The sequence below is a fragment of the Olea europaea genome, unplaced genomic scaffold (assembly GCF_002742605.1).
Source record: "Olea europaea var. sylvestris unplaced genomic scaffold, O_europaea_v1 scaffold2147, whole genome shotgun sequence".
Classification (NCBI taxonomy): domain Eukaryota; kingdom Viridiplantae; phylum Streptophyta; class Magnoliopsida; order Lamiales; family Oleaceae; genus Olea; species Olea europaea.
In genome coordinates, this window is record NW_019239446.1 from 20,262 (window position 1) to 35,605 (window position 15,344).

At 32.6% G+C, this 15,344-nt stretch overlaps 1 protein-coding gene across 1 annotated transcript; it reads left to right on the top strand.

The window, feature by feature from the left end:
- Positions 1–10,055: 10,055 nt before the first annotated feature.
- On the top strand, positions 10,056–14,467 carry LOC111380457 (auxin response factor 8-like). The gene is made up of 11 exons (XM_023004029.1): positions 10,056–10,613; positions 10,703–10,760; positions 10,929–11,041; positions 11,166–11,264; positions 11,372–11,428; positions 11,531–11,686; positions 11,770–11,854; positions 13,212–13,302; positions 13,401–13,565; positions 13,637–13,759; positions 14,275–14,467. Exons 2-11 carry the CDS (start codon positions 10,718–10,720, stop codon positions 14,450–14,452), a joined length of 1,110 nt encoding a protein of 369 aa, XP_022859797.1. The 5' UTR covers positions 10,056–10,613; positions 10,703–10,717; the 3' UTR covers positions 14,453–14,467.
- The last annotated feature ends 877 nt before the right edge of the window (positions 14,468–15,344 follow it).

A 15,344-nucleotide genomic window follows, 5' to 3' on the forward strand; every position in this document is an offset into this window, starting at 1 on the left:
ATCTAGCTATCTCTACAAGATTTAAATTTGGGATAAAACCATATATACAGAGGAAATCCTTAAAGAAGTTTTTCAAATGACGCAGCATCTGATTCAATTTTTTTTTTCGTCAAATGTATATCTGTAAAGCAAATTCAATACATAAAGTGAACGAAGTACTTTCTATGTCACATTTTGTAATGGGAATGTCAAATGTTACAGAAAGTAACGCGAAGTATTTCCAAATTCCAATATTTACAGAATTTCATCTCCAAACGATCTCTTTATGTACTTTAACATTTTGCTATATTTAAAAAATGGGTAAGAATTACTAGAACAGTGCATAGTAGACGACAGAGCATGCATTGATCATATCAAAGAAAATCTTCAAAAAATTTCATTATCTCGAAACAAATAATCAATCGCTAGAATTTAAATCATCACCAAAATCGTAAGTACACATACACTACACTTTCAAATGCTTATTTAAGAGATGGAGAGACATAAATAAAAGAAATAGTCTGTCTAATTTTTGCAAGCTGTTGTGCAATATATTAAGGTTGTCTTGTAAAATCAAATTAAAAATATGACAAAAACAATACACGTGAAAATGTTTTTGCATAAAAAATATGTTTTTATGTGGATTAGCACCCACTATCACGTTTTGTTTTAAGAAATTTTTGTTCAAATCGTCGAGACATTATAAAGTGACAAAGTACTAAAAAGTTAAATATTCTTACAGCATTTAATTATTTAAATAAGTTCTCAAGGAAAAAAGAGGAGAAGAAGAAAGTTGGAAATAATTAATTTTGTCGAACTATGATAATAAATAGTTTTACCAAACGAAAATTAGGCCCTGTTTGATGTGTCATATTTTCCATGAAAAATGGAAATTTTCCCACCATTTTCCAAGTTTTTGAATGTTTGATAGGTAATAATTTCTAGGCAATTAGTTTTCTCACTTTCACTCATGTGACCCTCAATTCCACGAAAATGAGGAATTTCAATTCCCATGGTTGAGCAGGTTTTTCGTTTTCTAGGCTACTGTTTGGGAATTTTTTTTTTTTTTTTTAATATTGGCAATGGAAACAAATTCTAAGAATTATAGTAAAAAAAATATTTTTCTTTAATTGAAAATTTTCGTGTAAAACAAAACCAAACGAACACAACAAAAATATATGATTTTTTTTTTTTTTTTTTGCAATGGAAACAAATTCTATCCCCAATACCAATAAATTTTATCACTTTAATTAACAATTTTTATGTAAAACAAAACCAAACAAATATAAAAAAATACTTTTATTTCAACATTTTTCACGTAAAAAATTTTATCAATCAAACACAATGAATTGACAATTTCCAGGAAAACAATTTATAGGCAATTCAATTCCCTAAAATTCATTTTTTCCACCCAAATTTTATCTTTACAATCAAACGGACCCTTATTTCTAAATCTACTGAAGTTAATAGTTAGTACGGATGAAATGTCATATTCTTGCACCACGTCCAAGAATTAAAAAGTTTGTAATTTTACATGGTCTGCATCTTTTTCTTAGATTATACCTTCGAAGGAAATTTAAAGGTGTGTTTGATGATTAGGAAGTGAACTCAATGAATGACGGTCAAGACAGAGTTGTACACCTCAAAGGAATTTTAAGAATGTGTTCGGTGGCTAGGAAGTGAACTCAATAAATGACCGTCAATAGAGAGCTGCAACAATATTGGCATAGGGTTTGTGTACCTTTGCCACTGCAACAGTATTGGAATAAATAATGTTATTAATTATCCTTATAAGCAGTAATGTGATACAAGAATGATTTTAATTGATGTACCATCTTAAAATGTTACAATAATATTGGCATAAGTAATGCTATTAATTAGCATTGCCATCCGTGAAGCAGTGAAATCATAGTTATCAACGACCCGGACATTGTAATGGGTTAACGTGTTGATGGTTTAACTGACAACCCGATGGTTCAATCAGTTGGTCAATTCCTATCAAATATATTATTATGCGTTTTCATTGTATAATAAAGTTCTTAAATTTCTTTACCACCAACAAAGTTAACATTATGTAATTTTGGTGACTAAACATCAACTTATATGACGGAATCAAAACCAAACACCATTTTTTAAGCGGACTACCAATTTTTCCTCTTGTCTACATTTACGTAAGAAGTGTTTAAGCATCTAGATATATGGGTTCAGGCAACTTGTTAACACTAAAATAAAAGTAATAAATGCAACAATGCATACATAATTAGGACAAGGCACAATTTTCTTCCAAGTCATTGATTGAAACTCAAAAGCTCCATAATATTTTGAAGTATCCAGATTTTGGCATTCCTGCAGTCATGGATTCCTTTCAATCTCAAACACAAAAGAAAAGGATAACTACTGCCAGGTGAGTCTTTTGGAAACTAGTTTTAAGTTTTATGTACAGATTTTACAGAATGCAGTGGCAACAATCAAATATTCAAAATTTCAAATGTATTATTGAACTAACTGCAAATCAAATCTACAGAGTGCAGTGGTGAAATACGAAATCAAAGTTGAAAAAGGAAGAGGGTGTGAACGCAAAAAGAAATCTTCTCTTCACATATTTCAATGGCACAAATTTGAAACTCACCAAAATAGAACTTAAATTCTAGACTTACACGTTTATCTTCCATCTATCTTTACTTGAAATTGAATATTTTCGAATTTTCGAATGATTTGCAGAGTGACGGGTAAGGATTAAAGAATGGAGGGTGTTCAATTAAGCCTTTGTTTGACAACTATTAATTGAGAAAATAAAGTTTTAAATAGTATTTTTATGAGAATGTGAGGTTAAAAAGTAGGAAAACAATTTAATTTTACGTCAATATTATTTTACTATGTGAATGTGTGATTGAAATGAATACGTAGAAAAAAGAATTTGAAAATAATGATTATCGAACAAGGGCTAACGAAAGATGTTGAAATTTAATGGGCTTCTCAGAATTTTATGCCAATCATTGACTTGTTTGGTTCATTTAATGTTGAATAGATGGCAACGATGTGAGTTGCATTCTCCCGCCCCGTTACCCGTTTAAGGTGAGGCGGGGCGAGCTAGAGGGCTCGTTTACGTACCTGTTTAATTTTATTTCTTTTTTATAATTTTTTATAATTCATTTTAATGTCCCTTATTTATTCAAGTGAGACAATAATATAGTTATTAAAATTTTTAATTAATATATTTATTTATGAAAGATAAATTATTTGAATATGTTTGATAAAACTAATATTTTTATTATTTATCAAATTTCTTAGATAGTCCTAGTTGTCATCTTCTATTAGAATTAGGGTGTGTTTGATAGGAGCCAATTCCATGGAAAATGGAATTCCATTTTCCACCCAAATCGTAGTGTCTGATAGCACACTTTTCCCATGTAATTTCATTTTCTTGATTGTCTTGAAACTTGTTCTTTTCTTGGTTTTCCAACCTACTTTTACGTTTTTTTTTTTTTTTTTTTGTAATGGAAACAAATTCTAAGAATTATTGTAAAAAAATATTTCCCTTTAATTGATAATTTTCATGTAAAATAAAGTCAAACGAACACCAAAAGATAGATGATTTTCTTGAAAAAAATTTTTGGCAATGGAAACAAATTTCATTTTTAATACCAATAAAATCTATCTCTTTTATTGACAATTTTTATATAAAATAAAGTCAAACGAACACCAAAAATCACTTTTATTTCAACATTTTTCACGTGAAAAATTATACCAATCAAACACAATAAATTGACAATTCACAGGAAAACAATTTTTAGGCAATTCAATTTCCTAAAATTCGTTTTCTTTCCACTCAAATTCTATCTTTGTAATTAAACGGACCCTTAATGAAATTTCGTAGAATTTTTCTATTTAGGGTCTGTTTGAGCTTCATTATTTCCTAATAATGTATTTTAGAATAATATATTAATGAAAAATGTGTGGTTAAAAAATTAAAAAAATTTAATTTATGTGTAATATTATTTTATTAAGGAATGCATAGTTGAGAAGAAGAGAGAGAAAAATATATTTTAAAAAGAATGAGAATCAAACAATGACTTAAAGTATTAAATTCCTAAAAAAATTAAATGGGGTATGGGGCCCGTTACCCTTACCTGCTGCTCCGATTACCCAATTAAGTAGGTAATCCTCGCCCCATTTAGGACAGGGCCCCGAGGGTACTGGGTTTGACGGGTATTTTTGTCATTCCTAAAATCAAACGGGTTGGACGATTTTGTAACAGCTTAATTGCATAGCATATTAGCTAATTGGTTTATTGGTACAAACATCACTATGTTTAGCCTTTAATGTGCAAAACTTTCCTAGATTTCAAATTTTTGCATTTTTACCATATTTCTATATTTTATTGTGAAAAACGTCCTTCTGTCTATGTATTGTTAGTGCCAGCGTTAAATGCACAATTTGGCTCAGTTTTAATTTAAAACAAGAAGGGTAAAATACTCAGGCCACTGTGTGTGTGAGAGAGAGAGAGTGTGTGTCTTCTTTCCACCATAAACAAGTTATTCGCTGGTATTAAAAAAAATTAAGCAGTAATATATAACGAAACTCTAAAATGGCAGCAAGCATGAAGATTAATCAAACAAATGAAGTAAAATCAAGTTTATGAATTTGAAATGACACGGATATGAAAAATCATAAAACTCAGTTTCCCAGAATTTTGCATCAAATTTGGAGACATGAATGTGTTTTTTATCTCGAAATTGAACGTCTGCAAAATGTTCTTACTTTACAACAAATTTTGTTAAAAAGCGTTCATACCTTTGAAAAGATTTTGCATAAAACATCCCTACGTTTTGAAGGGTTTTGCAAAAATGTTCATATGCTTCATGTCTATGTAAAAATTATCCTTGTCTCATCCTGTAAGAATCATATTCAACACAGCAACTTGGCACACTGATCAATCACAACAACTCAACGCGTTGATCAAATTACAATTTAAAGACAACAAATCAAATTTATAAATCGAGACATCAAGAAATACAGTAAATACAACAGTTGAACAAAAATCGAACATAAACTTAGCAAGAGAATGAAGTCACAACCAAAAGAGTTCAGCGTGACTATATATTCTGTTTTGCATTCAGAAAACAAAAAACCAAAACATTCAGACACATTTTGGCTCTTATTCCGTTCATCATTCACACACATCAACGAAAGAGATTTACAATTTTGGCTTACCTTCAATGCACTAAAAGTGCATTCAACAGAAAAACCTATAGAATATCAGAGACTATCCCTAATTAGAAGCTGGTGGTGGTGCACAAAAAAAAAAAAAAAAAAAGGGGGGGGGGGGGGGGGGGGGGGGGGGTTTACAGAACGTACTATGTTGCACGTGAGCTTTTAAAATATAGTGTTTCCATCGTTTTTCAATTTATTCTAATTTGGAATGAAACTCAAAGATTTTGAGGAAATCGTTTTGCAAAAGTTTTTGAGTATCACAACAACAAAAATAATGTGTTGCTATTTTGATTGAATAAACAAATAGAGTCCATAAATCCTAGACTAAGGAGTACTAATATTAATTATCATCAACATAAATCATAAATGTGGAAAAATAAGGTAAGAGATTAAGGGTGTTTTAGAGCACCTTTAATTTTAAAAAATGTATTATGAAATAGTAGATTGATAGAAAATGTGTGATTAAAAAAGTAGGGAAATTTTTTGATTTACTTGTAATATTATTTTAATTAAAAATATATAATTGAAAATGAGTATTGTAAAAAAATGATGTGATAGAATGTAAAATAATATGTGACAAACAGAAGCCAAATTACAAGAATAATACAGAAGAGGATAACTAATTTAAGCCTTGTTTGGTAGAGGTTTTTGAAAATAGATTTTGTGATAATTGATTTTTTTTTAAATTATTATTTTGGAATGTGTGATTGAAAATGATTTTATGAAAAAAGGAGTTTTAGAAAATGGGGGCCAAATAAGGTTTAGTATTCTTTTTTTTTTTTTAACACATTATATATTAATGACATTTTATTAATGAAAATAATTTAGATCCAATTTAATAATTGAAGGCCTATATTGGTGATGAGAGAAGGCACATATCGTTAGTTTGAGTGAAGTTTAGTTGAATATGAGTGTGTTTTGGACTTGAATCTGGCACTAGAGTCATGTTCATCTCCGAAGGGCGTCACATTGGCATCCAAAATACTTCTATAATAACATTTATGGTTAACATTAAAATGTTGGGACCCTATTTGACCTTGCAGGCTAATGTACTAGGAAGTCATTAGACATTAAGCTAGCCTATGGCTAATCCTAGTTTCCAGGCTCCTTTCAAGTCGACTCAATATACAGGCTCGTCATCGTCTTTTTTACAGGCAAATAGAACTGGCAATTGAAGATTCCATTTTGTATACAAAAGGCTTTTGGCCTTGAATTCTTTCTATTCAAGTGTAATGTGAATAGCTCCTCCTCACGTTGAATTTCTTGGCTTGGCATTCAAAGAAACTACACCAATCTCTTATTTGATAAACTAGATTACATGGCTTAACCTCGAAAGAGTCGTGATTTTGAATCTTTAAGAGGTGAATGTCCGTTTTGAAAGTGTTAGGTACTTGAATAAACAATTGATAAAATAATTCATCTTTATCTATTTGAGCAAGAAAATTTTACTTCAATATATTATCTAAAATGTGTAACGATAAGTTTTATTGAGTTTTGCTATTGTACAAGGGTTCTATTGACGTAAAAAATTGTTGATTATGGTTTTGAGCCAACTTTCAAAAGAAAGTGCATTTTTATTAATAATGAAGGTTAGAGTTACATTTTTCTCGTGGTGGTGGGAGAAATTTGTCCTTTGAGCACTCCCTCTGGAGGGGACCATCCCTCTCTTTTTATGGATGTGATTAAGCTATATTTTCCTAAAATTATGTCTTGTCAATCTAATCAACCACAATGTCGAGCTTGATTTGTGTGCCGTCGAGCTTGACCTTGATTCGTTAACGAGGTCGGCTACCATCAAATCATAATAATGGCCCACTTTTTATCAGGGAATCATGACTTGCTTTTTGCATAAATAGTTATAGTAGATAATTGGTGGGTTTGAGCGGTGCTGACGTCACTTCTTCCAAGTGTGTCTGATTGATTGGGTGATTTGATAAAGTATAAGAAATCTGCAATTATTATGCCTATTGAGATTGCGGCGATCACGAGATCGAGCCGATCTCGCAAACCCGACCTTCCATGGAGACGAGATAGGCCCAAAATATATTTTAAGTAAGATCAGAGATCGATGGTCAAAAGGTTTCAATAAAAGGCAGCAGATCGGGATTGAAGATGAGTTGTTTAGCGGAGGTCTCGGCCTGACATCCCATTATCCTCCTTTTCATTCTTATTGTAAGTTGTCAAATCAAAACTAGGTTTTAGAAGTTCAAACTTATTATACATTAGTTTTTGAATTGGAATTTTTAACTCCAAATTGTAAGAGACGTTTAGATTTAAGATAGTCATATGTTGCATTTTCTCAAATCTAGCTCAAGGATAAGATTTCTATCTCAAATTTATACTCCTCCATAACAAAGAAAGCTAAAAGCTCTATTTATTAAGTGATAAATATCTCTCGCCGAGAAGTTGACTACCATTTCTACATTCTTATTTCGTTTTATATTAAAAAGAGGTTGAATCTCAACCTTGAGGGCCCCCACTGTCCTGCTCCTAGAACTTTGTGAGGGAGGTAAATCGTGGGATGTGTCCTAGCAGGCTAGGGAACAAGAGCTGCTTGTACACTGCGCCTACAAAGAGTCCAATTCCATATCTCAGGAATCGAACCCTCACACTGCGGCTGTCAGTAAGGCGTGAGATAATCTCACTCCTATCCTTTGCACAACTGGGCTATGCCCCGGGGACTTATTTTGTTTTTTTATTGAAACTATGTCAGATCGAGCATTTTATCTAGAGTTTCACGTAGGCTTGGAACCTTTGAGTCCAAATTTAATCTAGCATTTTATCTAGAGTTTCATTTTTATTGAAATTCAAATTTTCAGGTATTTAGTAAATAGAACTATCGGATCCAAATTTAATTATGGAATCGTTCAGGTTCAGTTCTATTCGACTCAGTACGGTTCAGTTCCATTCAATTTTTGGGTTCTATACAATAATCATTTTTTTCAATATTTACAATAACGCTATATTAATTTAACCAATGATATGTTCAATCTAGCTCTTACAAAATAATGTAACCTAATCTTATATATCTTTTGCACCATTTTTTTTGTTAAATTCTTCATATATTTGATTGTTAAAATCACATAAAGAGGAAGATGGTGAGCTTACAATAATGAAAAGAGACGTGATCGAGCTTCCAATTCAATTTCTCCCGAACTATAGAAACAACGCTACGGTAAAATAATAAATTTGGGAAAAACTTATGTCAATTTTATTAAGTTGAGCTTGGTTGAAATTTATAAATATGAAAATCATACTTTAGATTTAGGCTAAATTAATTGGTTAACAAATTTATTAAAAAAAAATAAATTGACTTATTGAAGATACTAAATTAAAAAAATTAAGGAGATTCAATTCTTTGATTTTTAATCTAAAATCGAGAACCGAATAAAACCCTTTGGTTCTCTATTCGGATATTCATTCGGGTATTTAAATTAAGAAAAAGTGCTCGATTCGATTCAATTTGAGTCGGATTTGATTCGATTCGAGAGTTTTGTCCAGTCTTAATTTCATGCCATTTTTCTCTTGAAAGGGAAAAAAAACTATAAAAGAAACTAAACCTACAAATTTCTTTTTTATGCCCTTGTTTGAGCCCAATTATATTCATAAGAATGAATTTTTGAATAGTGTATTGATGAGAAATGTGCTGTTAAAAAATAAAGAAAAATTTTGGATTTATGTATAATATTATTTTATTAAAAAATATATGATTGAAATGATGTCAAAATACTGTTTAAAAATGTATTTTTTTTTTCAAAGAATGACACTCATACGGGGGCTATGTATCAAGAGAGAAATCCACACAAAAATTATTCTAAAATAGGGTCCGTTTGATTGCAAAAATAAAATTTGGATGGAAAAAAACAACTTCCAAGGAATTGAATTGCCTAATTTTTTTTTTTGAAAATTATCAATTATTATATTTGATTGATATAAATTTTCACGTGAAAAATGTTGAAATAAAAATATTTTTTGTTGTTTGTTTGACTTTGTTTTACATAAAAATTGTCAATTAAAGCGATAGAATTTACTGGTATTGGGGATAGAATTTGTTTCCATTGTAGAAAAAAAGCCAAGAAAATCATCTATATTTTGATGTTCGTTTGGCTTTGTTTTACATAAAAATTGTCAATTAATGAAAAATATTTTTTTTATAATTAGGGATAGAATTTGTTTCCATTGTAAAAAAAAAAAAAAAAAAATAGCCCAATAGTCTAGAAAAATCAAGAAAATGTCTAGGTATCAAGGAAACCAAGAAAACAAGTTCCATGGAAAAATTTGTCATCGAACATGACAAAAGTAGGAAAGTAAAATTTATTTTCCACTTTTCATGAAATTTGTTACCAATCAAACATGGCCTTAAGTTCATTTTTTCTTCTTTCATTTTTCATCTTTAATCTTTCAATCTACAGGAACCTTTTCAAATATCATATGATAATATCTATCATGAAAATCAGCCAAGATTGTGGCATAAAGTTTTGACAAGAATTGGTCCCCTCACCTTACCACCATCTCCATACCCGCACGGTCTACATTCTTACCCCTATGTCCATTAGTTTTTTACCAATTAGTTTATTTTGGGCTAAAGGTACAGCTCAAGTATGGCCCAAAAGCTCCTATCTACAAATTCAATAATCTCTCCCAATTTGTTAATGTTACACCAAATTGTGCTATTACCAGATCAAGATACAAGTTCCATTGCATGCTGTACAATGACATTTTCGTGTAATAAAATCATTCTTTCTCTTTGATAGTCATATGTAATATTTATTTTGATGGTCCGTACTCTGACAACGACCACTGAAAGATGGTGGCACATGCTTCCTGTCAAGTCATTTCCCTATTAATGGTCAAGATTCCTCCATACGGTTTGATCAACGGCTGTAACTCACCTTTTCCCAGATTGAGAGAGAGAAAAACAGAGTCACTGAGCCATATGCATAGTATCAGCAATACACAGTATCAAATACATGCTCATACATCTTTCTCTGCTGGGGTGACTGTTATCAGGTCGACCTTGGTCGGGTGGACTATAAAAGAGAAGAAAATCACTCTGAGAGATAGCGATTGGTGAAGAAAAAGTTCAAACTTTCAGCTTCAGCTGACTGTAGCTCAAAAACCTAGAAAAAAAAAACAAACAAAAGGGATTCTTTTGTCAGTAATAATTATGGTTTTGTTGTTGAAGAGAGAGGAGTTGTTTGAGTTGGGTTAGATTTTCTTGGATTTTGGGTTTATTAGTTGAAATCGATTGTTTCTACTGAGCTTTTGTTTTTGTTTTCTTGGTGGGTTTGTTGTAAAATTAGTGATAGTGAAATGCATGTGAAGATTTGAGTTGGGGGAGTAAAAGATGGGGAAGATGAGAGAAGAGCTGGAGCTGAAAATGAGTTGGGATTTAGGGTTTGAGATTTTTGGGATTGAAAGTAAGGTTTAGCATTTTCAGTATTTATAATTGTGTTCCTAAGTGTAGTTTTAGTTTTATTATTATATTATTGATCATATATTTAAGCAGAGAGTTGAATTGAATATGAAGCTTTCAACATCAGGGATGAGTCAGCAAGTTCATGAAGGTACCTGTTATGTCTCTTAAGTGTTCATTTTTGTTCCTTGTTTTCTTTCTTCAACTAGATGATGAAATTCTTAATCTGAGTTTTATTTCAAAATTAAGAAAATTCAATAAATAATCAAGTTAAATTGTGGCTAATGGGTAATTGTTTGTTGACTGTGGGTTATGGAAGGGGAGAAGAAGTGCTTGAATTCCGAGCTGTGGCACGCCTGTGCTGGTCCTCTGGTATCCCTGCCGACAATTGGGAGTCGTGTGGTTTACTTCCCTCAGGGTCATAGTGAGCAGGTCTTTATTACTAATCTAATTAAACTATGTTTTCTTCTTTCATTTGTTTGATTAAGATGATATTATATTTTAGAAATGACAATTTCTTAGATTGTGCTGTATCCTATTCGAAAATGTTGGCCAGGTTGCTGCCACTACTAATAAAGAAGTTGATGCTCACATCCCAAATTACCCAAGTTTGCCACCCCAGTTGATCTGCCAACTCCACAATGTTACAATGCATGTGAGTTTTCAACTTTATAATTACATTCTTGTATTCTTGTTGTGCACTTACAGGTAATGGAGAGTTCTTAAGACATAAAAGAGCTTTGTTTATTTGTTCTACTTCAGGCAGATGTTGAGACGGATGAAGTGTATGCTCAGATGACACTGCAGCCCCTGACTCCGGTATTCTCTGATTAGATTAAGATTGTGTGATTCTTTTTTAACCTTTCTCTAATTATCATTGCAAATTGCTCATAGAACTAATGTTTTGTGACGTAAGTGCAGCAAGAACAAAAAGATACTTATCTTCCTGTGGAGTTAGGAACTCCTAGCAGGCAACCAACGAATTACTTTTGCAAGACACTGACTGCGAGTGATACTAGCACACATGGAGGCTTCTCTGTTCCTCGTCGTGCTGCAGAGAAAGTTTTTCCTCCTTTGGTAATGATGGTCCCATGATATGATCATTTTGACACTTGCATGCTGTAGTGATACATTTTTAAACTTTCCATTTGGTGCCTCAGGATTTCTCACAGACACCACCTGCACAAGAACTCATTGCGAGGGATCTCCATGATGTTGATTGGAAGTTTAGGCATATTTTCCGGGGTAAGTTCTAAAATGTTTTTGTTCTGTAGTCTTACATTTGTGCAATGTATATTACCATTTTTTTCATTGCAGTTGAGCCGTAGAGTGTATCAATCTGGACTTTTTGTGCAATTCGACTTGAATTAGTAATATTCTTTCTTAACTACGATAGCCAAGATAGTCACATCACACACATATGCTGCTACATTATGAGCTTCTTTCACACCACAAAAAGCTTAACAGCTTCATCGATTGTTGTGGGCAACTGTTGGTAGCTCAATATTAACAGTCTATGCTTGTATGTTTATTAAAGATCAAATGGAAACAATTGGCAAATGCTTATTTAAGGGGAAAAATGTTGGGTTTTATGGATCCACCTAAACTTGGGGGTTGGCAGTACCCCTACCATGTTCATGAGTTGTACGCTTAATTTGCATTTTATCCACACTCACAATTCCTAGTGATAAAGGAAAGTTACAGAACTAACTAAAATGAAAAAGAATTCATGAGGTAGAACCCTCCTCAGGGAATATTACGTAATTCAAACTAGTAACTATAAAAAGAAAAAAAAACCAATAAAAATGCTCTAACACAGCATGTTTGGTAAATAAGCTCCTATTGGTAAAAAATAAGTGATAATTAGCATCATCATCCATACTTATTTGCTTATTAGGTTTAGGTCCCACAATTGTCTTACCTTTGTCCCCAGTTTTTGTGGGCCCTAGTGTTTATCAGATAGCAACTTGGTGGCCAAATATGATCACAATTTCTTTTCCTAAAATAAATGTCAAAGTCCTGCTAAATAAAGTATTGATCCATTTGAACATTGCGCTGTTTTTATGAAGACAAGTGATGTAGTATCCTTAAATATCTGAATGAATTGCAAAGGGACACCAGAGGTTAAGAAGAATTCCAATCGGCAAGAAGTTGGGTTGGGGGTGCAGAGTAGCATTCTGCATAGCCTTGTGAATGTAACAGAGCAAGGAAGTGAAACCAATTATTTATGAACACATCCATGCTGATTCTTTTAAATCATCTCATCCAAAATAATGGATTCTTTACTATTCTAGGAAACTTTAGATTCTTCTTTTTGATCAATCAAAACCCCTTCCCAAACTGCACAAGCTTCTTTCAAAGCATACGACTTTCTGGATGTAGATGATGATATCTATACAGATAGATCTTTTATATATCGTACAATGAAGTACCACATAGTTATTGGAGGTGAAATGACTTATTAACATAGAAACTGTTTCACAAATCTTAGCTACTGTGGTTAATGGTATCTGGTGTGGAACCTAACTCCATAGTTGATGTTGTCTCTGCCCTTTTCTCTCTCTATTTGTGTTTTTGATTGCATTTCCTTTCATTCACATAGGCCAGCCTAAGAGGCATTTGCTTACCACTGGGTGGAGTGTGTTTGTCAGTGCCAAAAGACTTGTTGCTGGAGATTCTGTTCTTTTCATCTGGTGACTTCTGCCATTCTGCATTTCAGAATGCCAACTTCAATTTTCTCACCTTAAGTCTTAATGAAGTTTAATTCAAGATGTCATTGATTCTTTTTCAGGAATGAGAAAAATCAGCTCTTTTTGGGAATTCGTCGTGCCACTCGGCCACAAACTGTGATGCCATCATCTGTTCTTTCAAGTGACAGTATGCACATTGGACTGCTTGCTGCTGCTGCTCATGCTGCTTCTACTAATAGCTGCTTCACAATATTTTATAACCCAAGGTGGTTATAGATAAATAATATAAAATTCTATACATTTTATTTTGCTTCTTCTAACATGCTCATTACATCAGGGCTAGCCCATCTGAATTTGTCATACCTCTTTCAAAGTATGTCAAAGCTGCTTATCATACACGTGTTTCTGTTGGAATGCGTTTTCGGATGCTATTTGAAACTGAAGAATCCGGTGTTCGCAGGTACAATAATACTTGAATCTTCAGTATGCCATACATTGTTGTTTTCTTTCTATTATGATGATTAAACATCCTGAGTATTTGGTTAGTTGTTAACAGCACTTCATCTGGGAAGTGAAGAATAGAGATTTGTCATCATCTTTGGATATGAGGACGACAAACTGACCTGTATTGATAGTTTTGTTGCATTATGTTAATTCTTCACCACAGTTAACTTTCTAATACATCACCTACGTTGTAATTTCTCACTAGGATTATGAAGGGACAAACGGTTCTTCTAATGCTTGCCAAAATTACTGCAGTGAAATCGGTGGTGTGTTGAGAAATACCACTAATTTGTTATGGATTCTGTAGTATACTGAAGTTATCACATAACCTCTTCTGTGGTAGATAATGAATAATTGTCGTTAGATAAGTGAAACTGATATGTTGTAGGAATTGGATTATAAAATGTTTTGCATGGCTTTTTCTTTTTCTGGACCTTTGGTTTTCCTGTGCTTAGATGATTGCACGTCCAGGTACATGGGAACAATTACTGGCATTGGTGACCTAGATCCTGTTCGTTGGCCAAACTCTCACTGGCGGTCTGTCAAGGTACAAGCTACAAGGCATACCTTTACTGTGAAAGATATAATTGTCAAGTATTCTGCTCTTAATTTTCATTTATTATATTTTATATCACTTGAATGCACTTAGTGTTTTAGTTAAAGAGCTGAAAGTTTTTGTATGTTTTTTATCCCGTCAATTGCTCATAAAAGACAAGTTAGATAAATCTTTGCGTAACTCTGTCTTTTAATCTCATTTTTCTTGCTTAGCTACTAGAGTTGGTTACGTTAGTTTTCCTTTTGCACAATGCATTATCTGGATCAATAGATACAGAATTGACATTGGTGAATTTTCAAAATAATACTATAGTTAAAGCTCAATTCATGAAAGGTGGCTTTTGGTTCATTTGAGCCTTCTAACCATGTGGGCAACTTTTTTGTCACCCTTTCTGAAAGGATACCATCAGTTAGAACCAAAAGTCCACCCAAGTTCCAGCTAATACGGAGAATTAGGTGCTGAACTTTTTAGCATCATGTGACCAACTAACGAAGAACGCGGAATGGAATGTTTCCTTTCTATTCTCTCTTTAACAAGTAAAAAAGTCAAGTTGCTCATGTCACCAGAAATTTGTGGCTGATTAATCAAATCAAACAAGTCAACCTACTTTGTGTTGACATAATAAATAGCTTTGGAGACTTCCTGATAGATGGCTATTAAGGTCAGTGAGGACTTGAAAGGCGCATTTGACTTGTGTTCATAGTGTTCTGATGCTGAAAATCCTAATATGAGAAAGCTGTTTTCCATTCCCTTTGATTCTTTACTATTTCGGCTAAGTTTGGATTTGTGTGTTTTCAAATTCTCTTTGTGAGATTAATTATAAAACCATTTTTAATTTCAATTATTAGCACATGGATGATTGATATACACCTTCACCATATCGTAGAAGTTGCTAGAGGATTCACACCACAAACAACAACAAAGTCGCTATAATCTAAAATGCCTGATTGTATGCATTTTCTGCCCCCCCCCCCCCCCCCCGACA